The 21,590-nt window shown below is 39.9% G+C and overlaps 1 protein-coding gene across 3 annotated transcripts; it reads right to left on the minus strand.

The window, feature by feature from the left end:
* Positions 1-3,156: 3,156 nt before the first annotated feature.
* ETS2 (ETS proto-oncogene 2, transcription factor) lies at positions 3,157-18,461 on the minus strand. Of its 3 annotated transcripts, none has more exons than XM_083734853.1 (10): positions 18,107-18,461; positions 12,714-12,785; positions 10,393-10,513; positions 9,092-9,211; positions 8,617-8,817; positions 8,332-8,415; positions 7,584-7,826; positions 6,096-6,359; positions 5,360-5,478; positions 3,157-4,706 (listed from the first exon to the last, which is right to left on the minus strand). In XM_083734853.1, the coding sequence occupies exons 2-10, from the start codon at positions 12,783-12,785 to the stop codon at positions 4,491-4,493; spliced, it is 1,440 nt and encodes a 479-aa protein (XP_083590979.1). In that variant the 5' UTR covers positions 18,107-18,461; the 3' UTR covers positions 3,157-4,490. The 3 variants fall into 3 exon arrangements, with proteins under 3 accessions (XP_083590979.1, XP_083590978.1, XP_083590980.1); XM_083734852.1 differs by having other exon boundaries at positions 5,360-5,474; positions 6,092-6,359; XM_083734854.1 differs by lacking the exon at positions 18,107-18,461 and adding an exon at positions 16,685-17,831 and having other exon boundaries at positions 12,714-12,816.
* Between the last annotated feature and the right edge of the window lie 3,129 nt (positions 18,462-21,590).

The raw sequence follows: 21,590 nt of genomic DNA on the forward strand, positions 1-21,590 counted from the left end.
CGCTTCGGGTAATGAGCTCCACTAGCCCGGAAGTAGGTGCTCCTGGTAATGAACTTTGCCCCAGGATGTGGGCGGAAGTTGCGTGGTGGCAGCGCGGCGGCAGCGGGAGGCCCCATTAGCGAAAGCGCGCCTCGGGTTAAGAACGGTTTCAGGTTAAGAACGGATCTCCGGAATGAATTAAGTTTGTAACCAGAGGTACCACTGTACCTTCAGAAAGCTGCCCAGTAGAGAATATGACCCTCAGGCTCACAAAGTTTCACCATCTCTGCTGTTTTTGCTGTTGGCATCTGGCTGTAATGGCATATCATCATGTCTCTGTGCTTTGAAGGTCCTGAACCGGAAGGGTGCAACAAAGACTGATTTCACTTGTGCATGCTGCTAGACAGGTCTTACTGTCAACATTATGTGTGCCGGGGGCACAAGATGGCTCAATACAGGCCAAAGTCATCAGTGCACATGGATTGCCAGGAATGAACGTGACTGTTTTGGAAAAACAAACTACGCAGTGCTGTATTTCTGGAGGTGGAAGGGCTTAAGTCTGCTTTGAATTCACACTACCTGATCTGGAAATCCTTTCTTCTTCAATCAAGGCAGGTGAGGGCTGGCTCCTGTTATCCAGTTGTGAGGGGATGGTTCTCTGCGCATACTCATGTGGGCTCCCCTATTCTTGTGTACTGAACACTGCTATGAAAACCACTCCCAAAGCTGAGCCCAAAGTAATCTCTGATTTTGAGTCATCCCCAAGATTATGTGAGCCTAAGAGATTACCTGAAATCTTTTGCTCTCCAGAGCATCTGTGAATAGTTTAGGTGGGCAAATTAAAGGCTGCAGCTCAACCACATGAGACTTTGATTAGTTAACAAATGGTTAAACAAAACACCCAGCTCATCACTCTTTAGAAGACTAATACAGTAGTCAGGACTTTTTTTTTTGGTGCTATGATGTAACATCTCTTTTCTGCTTTCCTGTAAATTACGGGGCTTTGCGATCATTGCCTTGTCTGTCCTTCAATAGAAATACAGCAATGTTTTGGACACCAAATTTACCACAAGGTTAGCACATTTGCCACGTAATTCAGAACATGTTTCATAACTTTGTGGGCATACATGTTCACACAGTAATCACCCATGACTTGGCTGGCGGTTTGATTTCCAGTTCCTAGATTTATTTTTAGTCAGCTTGGCAAAGTGGAAAGTTTTGTTTCCTCTGTGTTGGAGAATGGCAGCTGCCCCACTTCTGCCATTGCAATAGATGGGTGCATGTTTGCTGTCATGAGAACCTAGTGGACACTGCCTGTGATGTCACTGGCGATGATGAGTAACTGTCAGGAAAGGGTATATGTCCATAATCACATGCAGCCTTCGGGGGGGGGGGGAAGGAAACACAGGGCCACCTGCTTCACACCACGGTCCGTCACCAGTTCAAAGTAATCCAAGCAGTTCTGTACTCTACCTCTCAGGACATTTCCAGCTTTCCTCGGAGAGAAACTGACTTCAGTAGAAGCTGCTGAGATCTCAGCTAGTTGGCTTCACTATTTTTGTGACAGGTTTGGGGAAGTGAATTAAGAGAAAAGCTTTCCCCTTCTGCAGCAAGTTCCCCTTCTGTTACATTTGAAATTTGTCAGTATGACTTTGTTGGATCAGGGACAATTGCAGAGTTGTGATAAGGTTTTAGATGCTCCCCTTCTCTCCATAATCAGCCGCCTTGGTGAGGATATGGACTCGGACGTGGAACAACTTGCTCATCAACAAGGTCCTTTCCTCCCAACACGCCATCTTGCATAAGATTATTAGTACCAAGAATCCAAAGCGGGTGAGAAGGAATCTTTTTGGCAAAACGATTATGATGGAAGACTCTCTTGCATAAAGTTGACAGTGAAGCCGACCCCCTCTATTCTTCAGTTTGTTTTAAATTGTTTCATTGGATTGTAACATTGTAGGATTCTATGGTTTTAAGCACCCACACCCACACACCTGGCCATAATAAAATGGGAACGATTCACAGAAGAAAAGGTCTAAGCTGGGACTGAAGCTGTGAATTAAGGCATATCTTTAAGACCACCATCCCACATAACAGAAAGCCTCTTTAAGATCTCTGCACTTAAAGAAGCTGAATTTGCAAGAGGCAAATTGTTTAGGCTTTGAGGTTGCGTACTCTGCATCACATTTCACATGCTTAGTTACCAATGAAAGACAAGACTCCTTCATAAAAGTAACACATGCACTGAATTACAATCTGAATTCTTTCAATTTATGAGGATATGGATCTCCCCCTCCAGTATTATGCCAGTCACATGCCCAGCATGTGAGTTGGGGCAATGGGGAGAGAACTGGCTACTAAGCAGTAGGCCTGTATATCCATGGAAAGATGAAAGCATCAAGCCAGACATAAAGATGCGACCTCCAGGGCATCTGATTGGGGCGGGTTTGGGGGGGGATGCATGTTTTCTGTAGCCGCCTGTTGTAAACACTAACAAAATTAGCACCGTATTAAGTTATCCCTTAAAGTCACCCTTGAAGAGGGAGTGTTGGAAAGCTCTTCTTGTGGGAAGTAGAGATATTGGATGCATCTGTAAACAGGATTGTATTTGCACACACAGAAAAGATCCCAAATATTTTCCAGCTGTGTTTGCATGTACATTTATAGCAAATGCCTCCATTTGGGCCTGTTTTACATGACTCACAGCAGAATTTCACAGTATTTTAAAAACCCCATACTAATTAGAAAACCACTCCAGGGTGTGTGTGGTTTTTGGAGTCCAAATCAAGAAGTTGAAATGTTCCACCATTGAAGGCAAGCACTATAGAGTATATGCAGTTTTATCAGCTATTGTGTTCTTTGGGAGCATGTCTTGTTGGCACGTACACAATTCACGCCATTCAATTTGATAGAGACATGAGATCTAGCTAAGTAATGTATGCATGTGGGTATTTATTGCTTCTGCTGAAAGACTGTCAACCTTGCAGGAGATGGAGCTGCTTCTCTGCAATACATTTGCATTCAAATCTTGATGGACACTGATATGATGGAGAGACTATTGCCCCCCGTGTCAACCCCCAGGACTTATTAGACACTTAGATATGTACTTATTGAATTGCTGGTAAGTTTCAAAATTACTGTTAAGAATTCATAAGCGTATAAACACAACTGTTAATATTCGTTCAAGAGGTTTTAATAACATTTTAAACATCAGACTGTACATTTAAATTTACATCAATCTCAAGATAAAAAATACTTTTCTTTTACAATATTTTTCATTTACAAACCATTTTTTCCAGTGAAGTGTTTTTGTTTTTGGCAGTAAAAATAGCTGCTACATATATCTTTCTCCTAACTGCTGAAAAGGAGTCAGAATTATTTCCAAAAATAGAATTCATATTTTAATCAGGATAGTTCATGAAGGGTGAGGGCAAAGGTTGGGGAATGGCCAACTGAATAAAAGAAATAAGGACTATACATATAAATTGTTTCCAAAAGGACATGCATAAAAGAGATATGCCATTAATAAATATATTTGAAAACAATATTAACATTTTCAATTTCAGTCAGAATAAAAGGCAAATTGGGCTTATGCCCCAGGCTATATTTATTAGTCTCTTTCAAAAAAAAATGCTCAAAGTGTTTTTCTGCCAGCCATGAATTATTCTCCTTGAGCAAAAAAGGCACTCAGCATGTGCCTATGTGATTTATCAACTCCTTCAGTAGATTAAATACTTGTTCCAGGATGCTTAAGTGCTGCTGTTCTGAAATGAAACCTTTACTTTCCTCCTCTTTCAGATGCTTATATGAGCTTAAATTACAATATACAATATGTTAAATAGGAGCATTAAATTGCCAGAAAATCATTATGAACGTGCTTATATACACAAACACAAATAACAGACTTTGAAATGGTACATATTTCCTCCCTCTTTGTGAGGACTCTCTGCCACTGCTCCACCTGGCTCTGAGACTACAGTTTATTTGCGGAGGGCACATGCGCTGCTTTGGCAAGAACACCCAATGCAAATTCAACTCAGTACCCAAACTTAAATAAAGGATGCCTAACCTTCCCTCTCTTAAATCACACGTCATGACATAAAACATCTGCAAGGTTGTTATTTTAGGGTTTGTTCAAGCTAGAAATTCTGGTGGCTATCAGCCTTTGGTATGGGTAACACCCTTAATTATATGGTGGTATAAATAACCAGAACTCTAAACCCTGGAGTACTTTCGTATCTTCCAAGTTACAGCTGGGAACTGTGTTGACCTCACTCGTTGTTGCTCAAAAGGTTGGACACATCAAGATCTGAAGCCATGGTGCCCCCAAATACAGCCATTTCTCTTTCCTTTGACTTCACCTGGTTCACAAAATCACTTCTTTTAAGGTCTTTTACAGTGTCCCACTCCAAACAGCCAGAAGGTAAAACTAATGACTGATGCAGGAGGTCCCAGTTCACAGTTCATGCGTTGTTGCATCCTTCCATCAATGCTACAGAAAATTGCAACGCTCAGTCTTCTGTGTCTGGCTGCACTCCTAGCATTGCATGCAGCTCCTCTGCTGTATAGCCCAACAGGTTATGTAGGTCACATACAAAACGGTATACATAGCGCTTCCCTGAAGTCTTGTGTATGATGTTCTTGTCATAGTAATAGCGGAGGCCACGGCTCAGCTTCTCATAATTCATTTTGGGCTTGTTTTTCCTTCTGCCCCATCGCCGTGCGACCTTAAAGGAGAAAAATGTGGTAAGAGTTATTAACATTCAAGGCAACCGCTGAAAATCTGGATTTTAGGAATGGAGTCATTTATTCCAAATGCCATGTTCTTTAATCACTAGCACTTCCACAAGGCCAAGTTAACTGGAGCATACTAGGAACAACAAGTTCAAAAGGGAAAGGTGGAATGAAATGCCTAATCCTTAAAAGCTTAATGAATAGCTAAAGACATCCAGGGCATCTAGAGAGTTGCAAAAAAAAAAGGAGGTTTTAAATAATGAAATACTTCCAAGTCACGCTTGAATTATGAGAATTATGAGTATATCTGAAGTGAAAAGCTTCAACAAATTAACTTCCTGCAGTATTTTTCTAACTGAAAGAATTTAAATCATGAAGCAACCACTTGATACCTAATAGAATTCATTCATTCTCAATATATATATATATATATATATATATTCTCCTATCCTGGTTCAGAATTACCGTATGTCTTTAAAAAACAAAAAAAGCTGGCCAACAAACTATACATGGGAAACAAGTTTTATACATCTAGTTAATACTGCTTATATTATATTAAGGTGCAGAGTACAGGCTGTCCTTCCTCATAGCTCCACCTAAGAGTAGGCGCCAAACAATTTCTATTCATGACAACTGAACTACTAACCTCATCTGGATCTGTTAATTTAAACTCCCATCCATCTCCAGTCCAGCTAATGAATGACTGACACGATTTGTCAGTTAGAAGCTCTAAAAGGAACTGCCACAATTGTATTGGTCCACTACCTGTTAATACCAAGATAAGAGAAAATTATTGTATACTGTCATACATAAATTAATGTGTTAAAGAGACTAGTACTCAGGATTTTAGTATAATTGTTTAATATAATTAAAGTCTTCCTGGGTAAAGGTAAACCTGACACCAGAAGTTGAATCAGAAAAAATGAAATATACACCTGTAATTAACAGGATTTTCTTACAGTAAATCTGGATTCACAATCTTAAAAAAAAATCAAGGCAACAAATTGAAGGAATCTTCCTGCCCTCCAAACTGTTGGCTACACTTTGCAGTACCCCTTATGTTTCACTCTGAAATCCACCCCAACAATTGAATTTCATCTGAAACATGGAATTCAGAAAAGAACTTGCACTGGGCACAAAAGAATTGTTGAATTCTGCTTTCATTTAGCTTTCATACACACAGAAAAGTGTACAAATAGTGGCTTTAATTAATCTTTGACAGTAGTCCGAAATTGCTCCAGTTACATTTGAATGGCTACCTCTGTTGTCATTTCACCTAAATAAAAACGCACCCTCACGGGGCATTATGCAATCGGTGAAGGGGCAGAAAAGCCCCAGAGGCAAAAAACAAAAAAGGTCAAGGAAAATATTGTAGTACTTGCCTGTAAATCCAGCTAGAATTGCAGCTGGTATAACTGGTTTCCCTTGCTCCACAGGGTCACTCCTTTCTTGAATGTAGTCTTTAAAGGACATTGTGGGTTTGTTCAGACACAAGGACTGGCTGCAGTCATCATCAAAACTCTCATAAGATGGCACACGCTGGACATCCACCAACGAGGACTGGCTGTTCCAAGACTGCAGCAATGAATCTGAGCCTTCATAACTTTCTGTGCCACTGTCACTTGAGTCATGCTCTTTAGGTTTACCTGAAAGTGTGGAAAAGTCACAAGTTTGGGTTCACTCAAGTTTTTCTTTGTATTAGTATTGCAGCTGAAAAAATGGAAATGATAGAAACACCCGGGTTTGAATGGATGAGGCTGAGAATACAGGCTCAAAACTGCAATCTTAGATGTGGAAACAGCAAGATAAGACTGGATAGAATTATGAACTTTATTTGGACTGATTTGGACATTAACGCAGTGGCAAGAAGATGATCAGAATCCCACTTCGGATCTTGAAATATGGGTTCCCTCAATAAAATTTAAAATTCGGCTTTGTAATTCGGAATTTATGTGATGTGATTTGATTTGGTTGGCCGGTTAATAAAAATTATTTTTTTAAAAAAAAAACCCTGCAATCTTAGGCTGGATCGAGACACATCAAAGAAGCGTTTCAGTTAAATGCGTTGTAAATTTAAACAGGGAAAACAGGTGGCACAATGTTACATCACATATCAATCGCATTTTCCTTTGCCAGTCTAGCAGAGTCCTTAATTCAGTGCAGCAAGCCAATGAGAATGCAGCTTAGTTTCATCTCTCTTCTTTTTAACAGTTAGTCTGCCCCCACTCCACCAGTTAAGAACTCAAATTACAGAGGTTGCAATCCATCGTAATTCAGATTATGTTTAAGTCCTTCAATTTTGCTCAGTTGTGGTCAGTAAGAATACTACTTTGAATCCAAGGGTTTTACTTAATAGATCAGAAGATCACTTGAAAGTGACTGCAATACCTCAAGGCCCGCTTCTCCTCATATGAAACAACCTGGCCCCTGCAATCATCATATGAGGCCCCTTTTCTTTGTTACTATGGCATGCATTTTTGTTTATATATTGTAAATCGCCCTGTGGTCTTCAGGTGAAGGGCAGCACAGAAATAATTAATTAAGGAAGCTTATGAAATTTATAGCTTAGTTGCCAACAGCTTAACAAGACAGTTTTTTTTCTTTTTTCTTTGACAAATTGTACTGTACTCCGTTGACCTATCAAAAGGCACTACGAGTTCTCAGCATCTCAAAATAATGATTTGTGGCTGAGTAATAAAGAGGTAAGTTGGGCTGCTAACTCAGAAACAATAAGCTTGGTTTTTTTAAATACATAATTGCTAGAGCACATGTTAGGAACTGTATTATATTAATGTTTATTCTAGGAATCTTCTACACTGTAAGCATTATAAACAACAAGGGATCATACGCATAGGGAAGTGCAATCTTACCAGAGTTATCCAACATCAAGTTCAAGTTGTTTCTTGCAAAGTCCTGGTTCATGGAGCAGTAGTTCACATTGACAGTTTCTAACTGTGCTTTAGGAAACATCTGATATTCTTGTTTTAGGTTAACTACATTTGGTCCAACAGATGTCTGACATAAGTCATCCAAAAGGCTGGATTTTGGATAGCCGAGGGCTTTTGGATAGCTGGGTACTTGAGCACAATACTGTGCTTGTTCTATGTTAATACCTGGAGGGGAAATGCACATTTGTTTTTATAATACTCATTGCAGACTCCCCTAGAACAGTATCAGATGTCAAGTAGAGCAATACATGTATGGCCCTAACACTTGTTAGCACAATGTCAAATGCCAAACATGACAATTAGTCAACTCAATCTCCCCTTGCACCTATAACCTTCTCACCTCTCCCCAGGCAAATATATTGGGGGTTTTCCTTTAAGTTTCTAGTCCTAACAGATCAGCATTTTGAAGCATATCCATTCCATTTATCACCAGTTCCTGGCAAAAAAACATACCCCCCCCCAATAACCTGACTACCTCCCTCACCCTTCTGAAAGTAAAAGGTATATAAAGCAACTTTCTGTAGATTGCTGAATATGCATATGCAATTTCATCCAGGGTGTATACTCTGCACAGCGCAGGTATGAAATTGGATATCTACTGACATGAAAGGAAATTCAGTCTTTCCAGCTTTCCTTAACTGCTGTAATTAGCCTAATTAAAGATACTTACCTAATGTGTTGTTGTTGACCCAGTGCATGGATGAAGTGAGATGGGCATTTTCCATATACTGATCTTGTGGCTTTTCTTCACTGTCTGGAAATAGAAAAAGTATTTGTTTATACATTTTGGACAGGGGAATTTGCTTTCATCTGTTAAAAGGCAGCATGTGACATTTGTATAACACTTAACAAAAGGATTAGCATTTACTTTTGCAAGTTTACCATCCACTGCCCCCAAACAAAACTTGTCATATGTTTCCTGGCTCATGCCACTATTCTGGTTAGACTTATTTACCTTTTATCATTTGATCCAGATGTTCCCAGAGAATATCACCCACATAATCAGGTGCCAATTCCAAGAAGCGCTCCTTTCCCAGTCTGCACAACTCTTGCCCATCCATGGCAAACCTCTCAAAGTTCACATTTACCAAACTAAATTCATTGGTGGCCCAGATAAGCCACTGGCACACCTGATGATGTGACCATAACCACGGATCTGCAAGGAGCAAGACAAACAAATTAACATTAAAGAAACTCTCTGCAGGACACACACTTATGCCTACTGGCTGCTGCCTCTTTTACTAACACTGCTCCACATATTCTTTTGAGAAACATCCAGTAAACTAAACCTACACCAAGCTCAGGCTACAATCCTCAAAAGATCATTTGCAAGCACTCAGAAACTCTCATTTTGTTTACTGGTATTATAATAAAACTACCTTTCTAAGGCTAATCAGTGTAGTCTTTTGCATTAGAAATAAAGCACTTACTGTTTGGAATACCCAGTCTGCGCTGTTCCTTTGTGAAACCACTGAAAGTTGCTTTTAAGGCCTGACTCATCACAGCCTTACTGCATGGGGTTAAAAGAGGCAATTCACAGCTGTTTGATTCTGAAAGGCAGAAGAGTTGCAATACTTTAGAAAAGGGAAAGGGGGAAAATGTTTAAGTTTCTTCTTTCTCAACTGCAGCAATGCTTTGTTATTAATATAGATTTTGGACCCAGCTGTATTCTTTACAGAAGTTGCCAGTGACATAACATTAGAAGAGACTAGCAACATTTCAACACTAGAAAAGAACATAAAGCAACCATGTTTAGAATTGTTTGCATAAACATAGTAATTATTCCGAACTTGTTATTTAGCTCTGCATTCCTTCAGGACAGGATCACCAGCATTGCTATCAATGATTTTAACTCGCTTTTTGTAAGAAAGAGTTTGCCCTTGGTATACGGAGTTATAATCATTTCAAAACCACAATACTTCGCTTATCTGTGTTCTATTGACTATTTCGTCAGGTGTACAGCACTATTATGGCAAGAACAGTGCTGCTGCAACTGGGGCTCTGACGAACTATCTGAATTCATTTACTGATAGGCTACCTGCCAGTGTGACTTTCAGAGTAAAATACTACTTTCATTACCAGAAGAACTAAATGAACTTTGCATCCTGATCAGTTTCAAGCCTAGGACCAAGAAAGCAGTCACAGTGCTCCTTTACTTGTAACAGCTTCACCATTAATTCCAAAAACTATGCACATCTTCGTACTTTGCTACTCAAGCTAATGGAGCCACATAGACAATCTGGACTGAGAATTTTAAATTTATATTACGAGGGGTATACCTCTGCCCAACTCTACCAAGACATTTCCTGCATAAGCACTACAGTGGAACCTCTACTTACAGACATAATCCGTTCTGGAGGTCTGTCCGCTGGTCGAAACAGTGTGCTAGAAGAGGCGCCGTGTGTGCGCATTTGGCGGTAGCGCGCTTCTGCGCATGTGCAAATCGCGGCAAACCTGGTGTTTACTTCTGGGTTTGCCGTGGATGCAATTTGGATAGTCAGTGAGACGAGGCGTATGTAAGTCGAGGTTCCACTATATTCAAATTAATAGGAGCTACACATGAGCAATGACTTTGCTTCAACGCTATTCTATTATGAATAAGAGGAGATGCCCACAGATTGTGCCTTCTCTAATTCTACATACAGGTGACTTCGGACCACATCCTGTTTAGAGTATTCCATTCTATTAACTAGCATGACAGAGGTGTTACATTTATTAAACTGGTATTTACCATAAGAAATAGAATCAAGGCCTGTTGGCACTTCCTGGACTGTCTGATCTTCATTTAATGAGGGAAAGTATCCAGTAAACAAAGAATTTGCACCTTCAAAGCTATCAAATGCAGGCTGCCGCTGAAAAAGAAAATACAAGAAGTTCAGTTTAGATATTTTAGTACACGCACAAGTTTATAGAGCAAATGTAATATGGTTATGTAACTCATTGTTCCAGGAATCTTAACAGCTCCATTCTATGTTAAGCAGCCATTTCTTAGTCAGTATCATTTCCCTTGAAACTGACTAAGTATATACGAAGGATTGACGCTGGATTTCCTGATTTACTAAAAGCTGTAGCAGTAGTTCAAATAGGAAGCTACAAAAGCATCTTCAGATTCATAATGTCATGGAGCATATCCTTGCAACATTTTAAAAGCACAATCTGAAATTTGAATTAACAAAGATTTAGGTATTATTTTAAAGGATTTGCTTTATTTTATGAAGCACTGTTCGCGTTTGAATGACTACATAGCACTATAAATTCTATTAAGGGGGGAATAGGTATTATCTAGACTCTAGAAAACAATGGGAGACACACATGAAATCTGAACAGTAATCTGAGGTTTGAGGTTTTATAATTATTTGCTTTCCTAAGTAACTTCCTTTTTATGAAGCTATTCACCAGAATAGTTTTATGAAATGCACACTAACTGCATACTGATATACAGAAACTGCACACTAACCTTTCTTGTATAATTGTGTATAATATGTATAAGCACCTATTTGATAAAACAAAAATCACACACACACGAGACTACAACACTACCATCTTTGTAGCAGCCATTGTAAAGCAAGTCTGAAATAAAAGATTTGATACATTCCACTATTTTTTTTCACCCATTAACTCACAAACATAGCCATTCACTGAAATGTTTTCACATCATTAAAATGGTTAGCTTGTTGAGGTGTTAAGATAGACTTCCAAGAACAATGTGTTTGGCTTTCTACTGCTTTTATTAATATATTTGTATTCAAATGGTCAGGGAAGCAGCATATCTATGAAGTTTGGGTGCCAGTTTTGGGTAACGTCTCTAATACATTGCTACAGATTTCACCTTTTAAATTCAAAAAAGCATATCACAGGGTGGAAAAGCCAGCACAAAGTACATCTCTCAGATGTGTGCCTCTATTGGCTGGTTTTAGCCCAACACTTATTTAGTCAATGTGATTCAGTCTAGCACAAAGAAACTGTTCATATAGACATTACTCCAATAAGAAAATTCAGCTTTAAGAACTTAACTTGAGCAAGTTGCTGTACAAATGAAATGATTAATAATAAGCCAGCTGTCTAGCCTTCTAACAACATAAATTCTTTCAATGTTAACTGATAAAAGATCTGAGTCAACACTTTCAACATAATCTGGAAACTCCTGTGTTTTGTGTAAACAAGTGACCCTTGTACTGAGTCACTGGAAAAAATGCAGCAGAATTAAGAGTGAGTAAAAGGCATGCTGTACTGAAAAAAAAATGTTTTGAATATGAAACTAAACAGCACAACGAGCACGTTAAAGCATAGACACATAAAAATCCTGAACAAATGAGGAACAGTTGTACAATGTTGGAACTGTGCCCAGAAGGCCAACGTAAGTCAACCAATATGCCTTCAATATTGTTTGTGACTGGCCTATCAGCCAAGAAAAGGTTAGCAAGCATCTTCCATAAGGCCTACATTTATATTCTTTTGTCTTAACTAAGTAAAAATACAACTTTGAACAGTTTATTGCTAAATTAAGACATAGCTTCATTTTGCTAAATTATTCTGTCTCCGATTCCCTCAAAGGATTGAATGTCAGGCAGTATTGAAAGAAATCAATAGTGGAATTTTTAAAGAGACATAAGTTGTTGATGTCACAGTAAGCCAAAACAGCAGACAAAGCACTTCTCATAGGGGACTTTGAATTTTTAAACTACAGGACAATTAGGGTGTAAATACAATCAACTGTACATAAAAATGCTACTTGACACCAGCACATTAAGCTTTTGGCTATCTCAACAGTGCATTTATTTTATACACCTGTCTTGGTGAGATCACGTGGCAGGATTTGGCTTTCAAATTGCATAGCAAATAAGAAAACAGTTTCTGTTATTCTCTTTTCAAATATAGAAAGCCTATATGCAAATGACACAACATCGAATTAAACTAATAGTCTTCACTGGACTGTTACTGAAAATGTTAGTTTTTAGCTGGAATAGAAGTATATTGTTTATAGCATGTAAAAATAGTTTCATGCATGCAAAATTAAAGTGTTACTGAAAATGTTTGTTTTTCACAACTCACCTTGAGCAGTCCTCTATATGCATTGCACACAGGTGCTACCTGATCCATGTTCTTGATTCCAAAGTCACTCATCTAAAATGAGAAAATAAAATATATATGAGAGCTATTTGTTGGCAGGAGGGAAAATGCTTTTGGCTCATGCATGAACATTCTATCTGCTGCAGTTTACAAATGTCACCAATTAACTTCATACACGAATGTCACCAATTAACTTCATTCAGAAGGGAGAACATAGGAGAAGCAAATCAAGAGTTATCATTTAAAAACGTTCTAGCCGCGCTAGATTAAACTTTAATGTCCCAACTCCAAAGAGTTACACAACTAGCTTTCAAACATCACCCCACCTCACAGAAATATTTTGAAAGAGGATAATTTGCCAAGCTGTATGTGATATGGCTTGGTGGGTGGAGGGTGTGCCACTGACCAATCCAAAACTCCAACAATCAGTATGTCAGACTTGGCTATTTTAACTTACAAGTTACAACATAATGTTCTACCAACACAGAACTTTTATTTTTATTTTTAAAGATCATTATACACAATTGGGTGCAACCATCAAAGTACTCACTATGGGAGAAGACTAGGCATCAAACACTCAAATACCAATCACTACAACAGCATCTTGACATGTACACTATAAAGGTTATGTTGATGCTACCTAGTATTTAACTTATAATAAGGATTGTGAAATAGGGAGGCATTTTGGCTCAGTGGCTGGACTTTGGTATGGCACTGTGAAATACAAGTTCAAATCACCAGACAGTCATGAACACAATGGGTGGTCTTGGTTAAGTCAACAGCATCTCAGCCAAACCTATGTCACAAGATTGTTGTGAACACAGTATTTCATTTTTGCTCTACTTCATTTCTATTGATGAAATCTCTCTGTATGCAGAATGACTCGCTTCAGCTTCTGGCAAAAGTATAGACTGTCTGAATTATAAATTATTACTGAAACACTATAAAATGCTATTGATATCTAAAGATGGTATTATTCATCATCCACTCATCATGAACAGCTGAATACTTAAGTATGCATGGCCTTAAGTGAGCTTTCCCAAAAATCCATAAAAGTAAGCGTACACATAAATCAAACAAGAAAAAAGGTTTTAATACTTTTTTCAATTCTTTCTAAAATCTCCGCTCCTTTTTTTGTTCACAGTATGAGATCATATAAAAAGAATATTGTTGGAACTTAATACTGATAGTCATTTGAAAACTAAAGAATTGTTAGAGAGTAGACAGCAAGCAACACCTCATCCTAATCACATCCATTTGGTTAGAGAATCTCCCAGGTATTAGTGGAATTTACTTCCATATAAGTGTCCTTAGGGTCATCACTCTTCATTAAAACAATTACTTTAGAACAGATATATTTTATCAGACCTAGTTCCATATTTTTGTTAGTCTTAGAAAAGGTACACTCTAGTTTCCTACCAACTCAAACACCAATTTTGTACTCACTTGCTCCAATTATCCAATCAGGCCTATACAACCTACAGGCCTGAAGTGAAATAAAACCAGAGCCAATTCTTATTAGCCTCCATTAATTCTTAGTCCTACTAAATGTAAGTAGGCTGCCCTGACTAACTACCCATGTTTCAAGCTCAGCCTTGGGCAGTGGTGTTGTCTGTGCAACAGACAACACCACTTTTGGCTCTAGACTCTAGAGAAAATGTGAGCCTTGCCCTTGGGCTGCTCTTCCCCAGCACTACCTAATGATCAACTTTTCACACCATAAATATATGTTACTAGGGGTTTCCACAGGCAAACTGTACACACCACTGTAGATATTTCCTCTATTTCCCCATTCACTATAATGGAGAACCTAAAAATATCTTTAAACTTTTCTCATTTTAGCCAAAGTGGATGAGATTTACAGGTACAGAAGCTCCTCCAGAGTGGATTAAGCTTGCCAAATTGCAGACAAATAGATCCGGGGGCTTTTTGTGAGGAAAGTAAAAGGCATTCATTTTCTTCCATAATCTCTTATGAAAGCAGAGCAGGGGTTTCTCTCTTGCTCTTTCTTATCTTAAAACAGTTAAGAAGTGGTCGAGTCATGTGTATTCTTGATTCTAAAGTTTTAAAAACTTTGCAGTTTCACATAGGGCCTAGTTTCTGGTGCCCTTCAATAGATCTTACAGACCTTGCCTGTGTCCTCTGATAGGCCACTCCAATACAGGCTTTAAATCATGATGCTTTTGTAGAACACTCCTGTGGAGTTCTGAAGAGCTCTGGGTTTGTTTGTGTTAAAGCAGAACGATGAAGGTGTTTTTTTTTTTAACACCTTAACTTTCATTATTTTTTTAAAAAATACCTCTATTGCTGGGCTTAACAAAGAACAACCCAGAGTCTTCCGTGCTCTGCAGGCAACATGCTGGACAGCACCGCTTATTGCAAAGCCCACAGACCTAGGATAACTAGATATACAATGACATAGTAATTCTGTGTTTAAAAACCTAGAAAATAAAGTGACACTCTGTGCAAGCCCTGTGCTAAACTGGGGGGTGGGGCGGCAATTGCCTACATCATGTTTTAACAAGACTTCACTCCAATTCACTTCTTTATTCAGCTCCCACACATAACTGATGCACACGCTATTTGATTATTGTTGGGATAAAGGATTTAAGGAGACCAAGAGCAAACTGCACTACAGTGAAGGGAAATGATAACGTACTTTATATTTAATAGTGCCAGGAACAGTATAATGTGAGGTCTCTGACTAAAACTCTTAAAACTACTGTTGATGGAACTGTGATAAGACCTGAGTACATTAACTCAACAAGAGAGGATCAAAGAGAAGGCTATAAAAGCAAGCTTATGGGGCGTTGTTCAGTTCGTCACAATTGAACACAAATGTTTTATAGTAATGCTTTGGCACAGAGTTGGTTTAACCCTTATCTTTCAGACTGGTTATCAGTTTCCAAGAATGCATCTGTGTATCCACCTCATGTACTTTGCGTAAGGAGGTTATCAGCCAAAAGATCAAAATGCTGTTAATTTTAATCCCCTTAAGAATTCCACACCTGGCATGAAAAAGTAAGAACATGGCCCAGCTTCTTCTCCCTTATGTCAAGTCTTTAAAATCCCTGACCATTAAAGTGGAAATTTTAATTTAGTGTCACTGGTAGTAGTCTGCTCATATAGAAATCTGTATTGATACAGAATTTTAAAACCTCAGGTTTATATAACGAGCTATTTAAACTTGAAAGAATTTATGTGGTAAGTATGAAATACTTTATATATTAATTATACTGGGTGAACTCCTGGTCTCTGTGTGTTTTCAAACATACATGGGCGCTCTCTTCTCCTAGTCGAAATTATATCTTTTTCTGATAGCTCCACTGACACAGTTCTTTCAAAAATCAAATTCCAACAAGCAATGCTTTCTTAGCTTCAAGAGAAGCTTTCTTTTCAAACAGCTTTGTTTATGGAGGCAGAGGCTAGTTTCCTGAGGTTCAGCACTGGCTACAGCTGCATTTTATATTAAAACTGGGTATTATTGACCAAAATCTCCTGAGCTAAATGGGTTCCTGTAAATAAGCATCTTCTACATAAACGACGAATATAAAGAGCCCTTGCCCAACTAATTGGCTGATATTTCTTCCAGTAAAATATAAATGTTACTGATGTTTAAGCAAGATTTTCCTGCATTCATTCATTTTCTGGAGAAGTTTCAGTTACATACATACTGCCATGACTGTAGCATGTTTAAGAAAAGCCATATGTAACACGTGGTGCTCAATTGTACAAGTATGCATAGGTATATCTTCTGGGTACATTATTTATAAAGGGGGAAGGGGAATAGGTGAAGAGATAAACAGCCTGTTGCTTGTTGTTACTCTCTAGCAAATCATAGTATACCAAAAAACAAGTCTTGAGGCATATGCTTTTTATGGATAAAACTAGGCCTTACTTTTCCATTTGCCTTATAAACACATGGTCAAGCTAGCAGGTAACTAAAAACTTACTTATGTGTAGGTGATTGCCAGAAGCAGTTAATGCATTCATGATCAACATTTAGTAACCAAAACGTTAAAATACTAAAAATACTAACTATAAAAGATCACTAATGATTTTATCCCCTTGTCCTTTTCAATGCAACATTATAAACAAGTTAATTTATTACAAGAAAGTTTAAAAGCCTAATCAACAGTGAACCATTATTAATGTGAATATGCCACACAAATAACCTATTCACGCTCACAAAAGGTACACAAAAATGAAGCGAAACATTTAGCTGTTTGGGGTGGGGGGACGACACATACAGACATAATTTTTAAGGGCAACAATTCCCTTCTCTGATCCTGCTCATATCCAAAGAAACATCCATTAAGTGCCATTAGCACGTGGATCAATACCATTACAAGATTCATTTATACTGTATCGGAAATGAAGACTTAATGCGGTAAAAGCCTTCTGCATGCAACACTTTATGAAAAAAAGGAATAGTGATCAAACTACAAATACTTGATCTTAACAGCCCAAATATTTACCAGACTTAATATTTACCAGAGTGAGCAACAAGAACACACTAAAAGTGGTTTTTTTTTAAAGTTTGTTTTTCAAACTCCTATCATTCATCTTATATACGCCTCTCCTCTTTCTTCTAATCACATGGAGATCAACTGACTTGCAAAGTTAGATCTGAATTATTCTAGTTCACGGACCCCATTCACAAATCCAAACAAAAATAAATTACACCAACGCATTTTTAGAAGAGCTGCTCCAGTAAAACCGAGATAAGGCCAAAACAACTGCTTTGCCGGGCCGGGGAGAATTTCGCCTTTGATTCCGAAGCAGTTATTTCCCACCAGCACAAGCCTTTTCAAGGCAGAACTGATGGCCGAAATCCCAAGAGCCCAGTTCAGAAAGAACTCCAAAGCAGCTTCCGGGAAAGCGGAAAGACCTGTTACTCGCTAAGCAAAGCAACGCCTGCTCCCTCGCTCCGCCGGGATGTGTCGCCGGGATACGACGAGAGCCCGCGCTGCAAGCCACACAAAAAGGAAAACGACCACCGAGAGAGAGAGAGAGAGAAACACACGGAGCAGAAGAAGACCCGTATCCGGCTTGGCGAGATGCTCTTCCACCACAAACGCCGATTAGCGCCTCTGGCCCGTAGAGCACGACAAATCCCTGGCCAGAAAGGCTGGGGGAAATGGCACGGCGCTCTCCGTCTTCTCTCTGCACCCCCACCGCCAATTCTCTCTCGCCCACCTGCGCCCCGTCGCCAGTTACCTGAGCCCGCCTGCTCGAAGGCGCCTCCCTCCAGCCCAGAGAAGCGCGCGCGCGCGCCAGCCTCCCCGAGCCCAGGTTCCCTCGCTCTCCCTCCCTCCGTCTCCCGGCTTGTGTTTCCCGCGCCGCGCCCGGCGGCCTCGCTCGAGGTCCCTCACCTGGCCGAAGAAGATCCGCTCCGTCCAAGAGGCGCCTCCGCTTGCGGACACCCCCAAAAAAATATCCTTGCGCGGCAGCCGAAGGCGCGCGCACAAAGCACACGGCGACGTTATCCCAACACGGCTCCGGAGGTGGAGGAGGAGGAGACGACCCTCCCGGCAAAGCACCAGCAGCCGCGGCCGAGTGAAAGGGGAGAAGAGGCTCCCGAGCAAACTCCCAGGCCGCCGAAGGACGTGTGTGCGTGTGTGTGAGGGAGCTCGAGGTGGCTTCCCGCCGGCGCTGCTGGTGGCCCTGGAGTGACTGCGTTGCGCTGGCGCGGGTTGGGCACGCCTGGCTTCTTGACGGGGCGAGGGAGGCGCCGAGGGAGGGAGGCGGAGCGCGAGCAGGAAGAGCCGCCCCTCCGCTCTGCTGCTGCTGTGCTGCCCCGCCGCAAGCAGGAGAGCAACCCAGGCTGCCTCCGTCCCCTCGACGGAGACGCCGGGAAGCCTCGAGGGGGAAGGGATGGAGAGGCTCAGAAGAAACCTACTTCGCAGAAGAAGGCGAAGGAAGACCAAAGCCCTTTATCTCTCTGAAACTGAAGCTTTCAGAGCACGTCGAGAGCGCAATGACGAGAGCCTTTTTGGATCAGACCAATGGCCTATCTTAGTCCAGCATCCCGTTTCTCGCAATGGCTAACTCGATGCCCGCGGAAGCCCCCAAATAGGAAATGAGCTTGCCCTGAGCTTATTGTCGTCATGCTCAGGAAGAAAACCCATAATTCTTAAGTTTATCTGTAAACTGTCAGAGGCAAAAAGCAGGGTATAAATAACTAATATAATAATTCTTATTATTAATAATGATTTTATTATTTATACCCCGCCCATCTGGCTGGGTTTCCCCAGCCACTCTGGGCAGCTTTCATCTGAATATAAAAACATAATAAAATGTCAAGTGTTCAAAACTTCCCTATACAGGGCTGCTTTCAGATGTCTTCTAAAAACTGTGTAGTTCTTTGACTCCCTGAGTCTGATGGGAGCACCCTACTGCCAAGAAGGCCTTTTGCCTGGTTCCCTGTAACTTCACTTCTCACAGTGAGGGAACCACCAGAAGGCCCTGGGAGGTGAGCCACAGAAAAAATATATATAAATTGTTCCACACAAAATGTATGAATGAATACACCTCTATCACCTCTTCCACCCCCTTTTTTTAAACAAAAGCCCCAAATGTTGTGGCCACTCCTCATAGGGAAGTTGCTAAAGCCCCATGATGATTTTGGCTACCCTTTTCTGAACATTGCCCAACTCTACAAGATCCGAGTGATGTGCTGACCAGAAGTGTATGCAATACTGCTAGTGTGGTTGCGCCATAAATATGTATATAGGCATTCAATATTGGCAGTTATAATTTCAAACTTGTTCCTAATGATCCCTAGCATGGGATCCACCTTTTTCATAGGAAGGGCAGAGTACAAGGTTGATGGTAAGTGAACAGACATTTCTGAGAGAGAGTGAGGAAAGGCTACTTCAGGGGTCAGCAACCTTTTTCAGCCGTGGGCCGGTCCACCGTCCCTCAGACCATGTGGTGGGCCGGACTATATTGTGGGGGGATGAACGAATTCCTATGCCCCACAAATAATGCATAGATGCATTTTAAATAAAAGCACACATTCTACTCATGTAAAAACACCAGGCAGGCCCCACAAATAACCCAGAGATGCATTTTAAATAAAAGCACACATTCTACTCATGTAAAAACACACTGATTCCTGGACCATTCACGGGTCGAATTGAGAAGGCGATTGGGCCGCATCCGGCCCGTGGGCCTTAGGTTGCCTACCCCTGGACTACTTTTTACCATTCATGATCTAACTGATAATACAAACAAAAGACGAGTTAATGCGCATTAAAGGATAGCTCGTTTTTTACTTAGCTTGAGGGTATGCCACAAAGAGAGGAGTCTAACCCAAACACTGGAGTCAACTCCAGTATATTTGTGGGGCTGGGCCCCTACAAAGTCAATGGGCAAAGTTGCGGGCACCCACAGTCTTCAGCATGAGATGGCGCCTATGAACCCAAATATGCAATATATTTAGTTACACAAATAAATGTTCACATAGATTCTATAGACATTGTATTGGTATTGATCATACCAATTTCTAGGGCCTGTTCGTGTTATTACTGCTTACATGCCACAACGGCTTCCATAGACAATGAAGTGGCCGTTACATGGTTCAAAACTGTTCATTTCCATGGTAAGTGATAACTGGTGATTTCTCCAACTTTCCTGGTACCATGGATTATGTTTATTTGTGGTCATAAATTGTATTCCAGGCACCAGAATAGCATTTATATTTAATTGATGTGATCTGAAGTAAATGGGCTGTGAGACCCACTTTTTATCTCCTTACAGAACACACTGCATGTGAGATGTGCTAGTCCAGGAGTATATAGACAAAAGCACATCAGGCCTATTTTATTATTATTAATTCTTAATGCAGGAAGCTCTTGGGCTGAATTGCAGACTACATCCCATATCCCGTAGGTATGTTTAATTATGTATATCATTATTATGTTGTTCAATACAAATGCTTAGGACTTTTCAACAGTTTTGGAAACTCACATTTATTTGCTTTCCAGTCCACTCTTGTACATGTTACGTCTCAGTGTGCCTGATGGGGCTTAGTCCCAGGTATGTATGCATGGACTATCCCTCCTAGTTCTAATTATTTTGCTTGTTTTCTTGGAAATAAATCCCACTGTATTATTCAGTGGGGGTTACCCCTAAGTAAGCAAGAATAGGATTGCAGGCTCAGCTTCAATATCTGTAAGAACAGTATCTCTTGAAGAAGTATTTATGATATGATAATGCTTTGCTCTCTTTAAGGTTGCATTCTCTGGAAGCTATCATATGATGAATGGTGGCAGGAATGAATAAACATTTCCTTTAACCCTTTGGTGTTCTTTGTTTCATTAATCAGATTATTGTACTGTTTACTGTTATGCTTTAATGGCTGATGGTTTTTGTTTTTATTTGGTCTTCCTTCAAGTGCTGATTTTATTATTGTCTTTACTCTGTTAGATTTGAATAAACTAGGGCTCAACAATTTGGGGATGTTATCCTATACATGTCTAATAAGACGTAAGTCTTGGAGCTTTCTTTGATGCTTGCTCCAAGTAACAGGATTGCTGCCCAAAATAGACATTTCATTAGGGCCTTTTGTACTGTTTAAATTTATAGTTTTGCTGCTGTTTGGTATGTTTCTAGCATTTTATTCTGTATTTTAATGTAATGTGAAATTATTTCTGGCTGTCATTTTCCACATTCACTACCTTGAATGCCTATGGGCAGTGAGATGACTCCTAAACATCTTTTTAAATAAATTAATATCCCTTTCCTAAAGTGTGCCTTATTTGGTTTTATGCTCTTCTGAAGGATGCAGAATAAGCTAAAATTAAATGTGTACTTAAGCAGTCATTCATATTGTGATACAGCTAATATGGTAAG

This window comes from Podarcis gaigeae, assembly GCF_964106915.1.
Source record: "Podarcis gaigeae genome assembly, chromosome: 4".
In the NCBI taxonomy this organism is placed as follows: Eukaryota; Metazoa; Chordata; class Lepidosauria; order Squamata; family Lacertidae; genus Podarcis; species Podarcis gaigeae.

Excerpts from the sequence above, each read along its gene's own strand:
- ETS2 (XM_083734853.1), bottom strand. The coding sequence starts at position 12,785 with ATGAGTGACTTTGGAATCAAGAACATGGATCAGGTAGCACCTGTGTGC. Across the intron at positions 8,818-9,091 it reads CAGACTGGGTATTCCAAACA|ATCCGTGGTTATGGTCACAT; the intron begins GTAAGTGCTTTA and ends TGCTCCTTGCAG. Across the intron at positions 5,479-6,095 it reads AATTCTAGCTGGATTTACAG|GTAGTGGACCAATACAATTG; the intron begins GCAAGTACTACA and ends TGGTATTAACAG.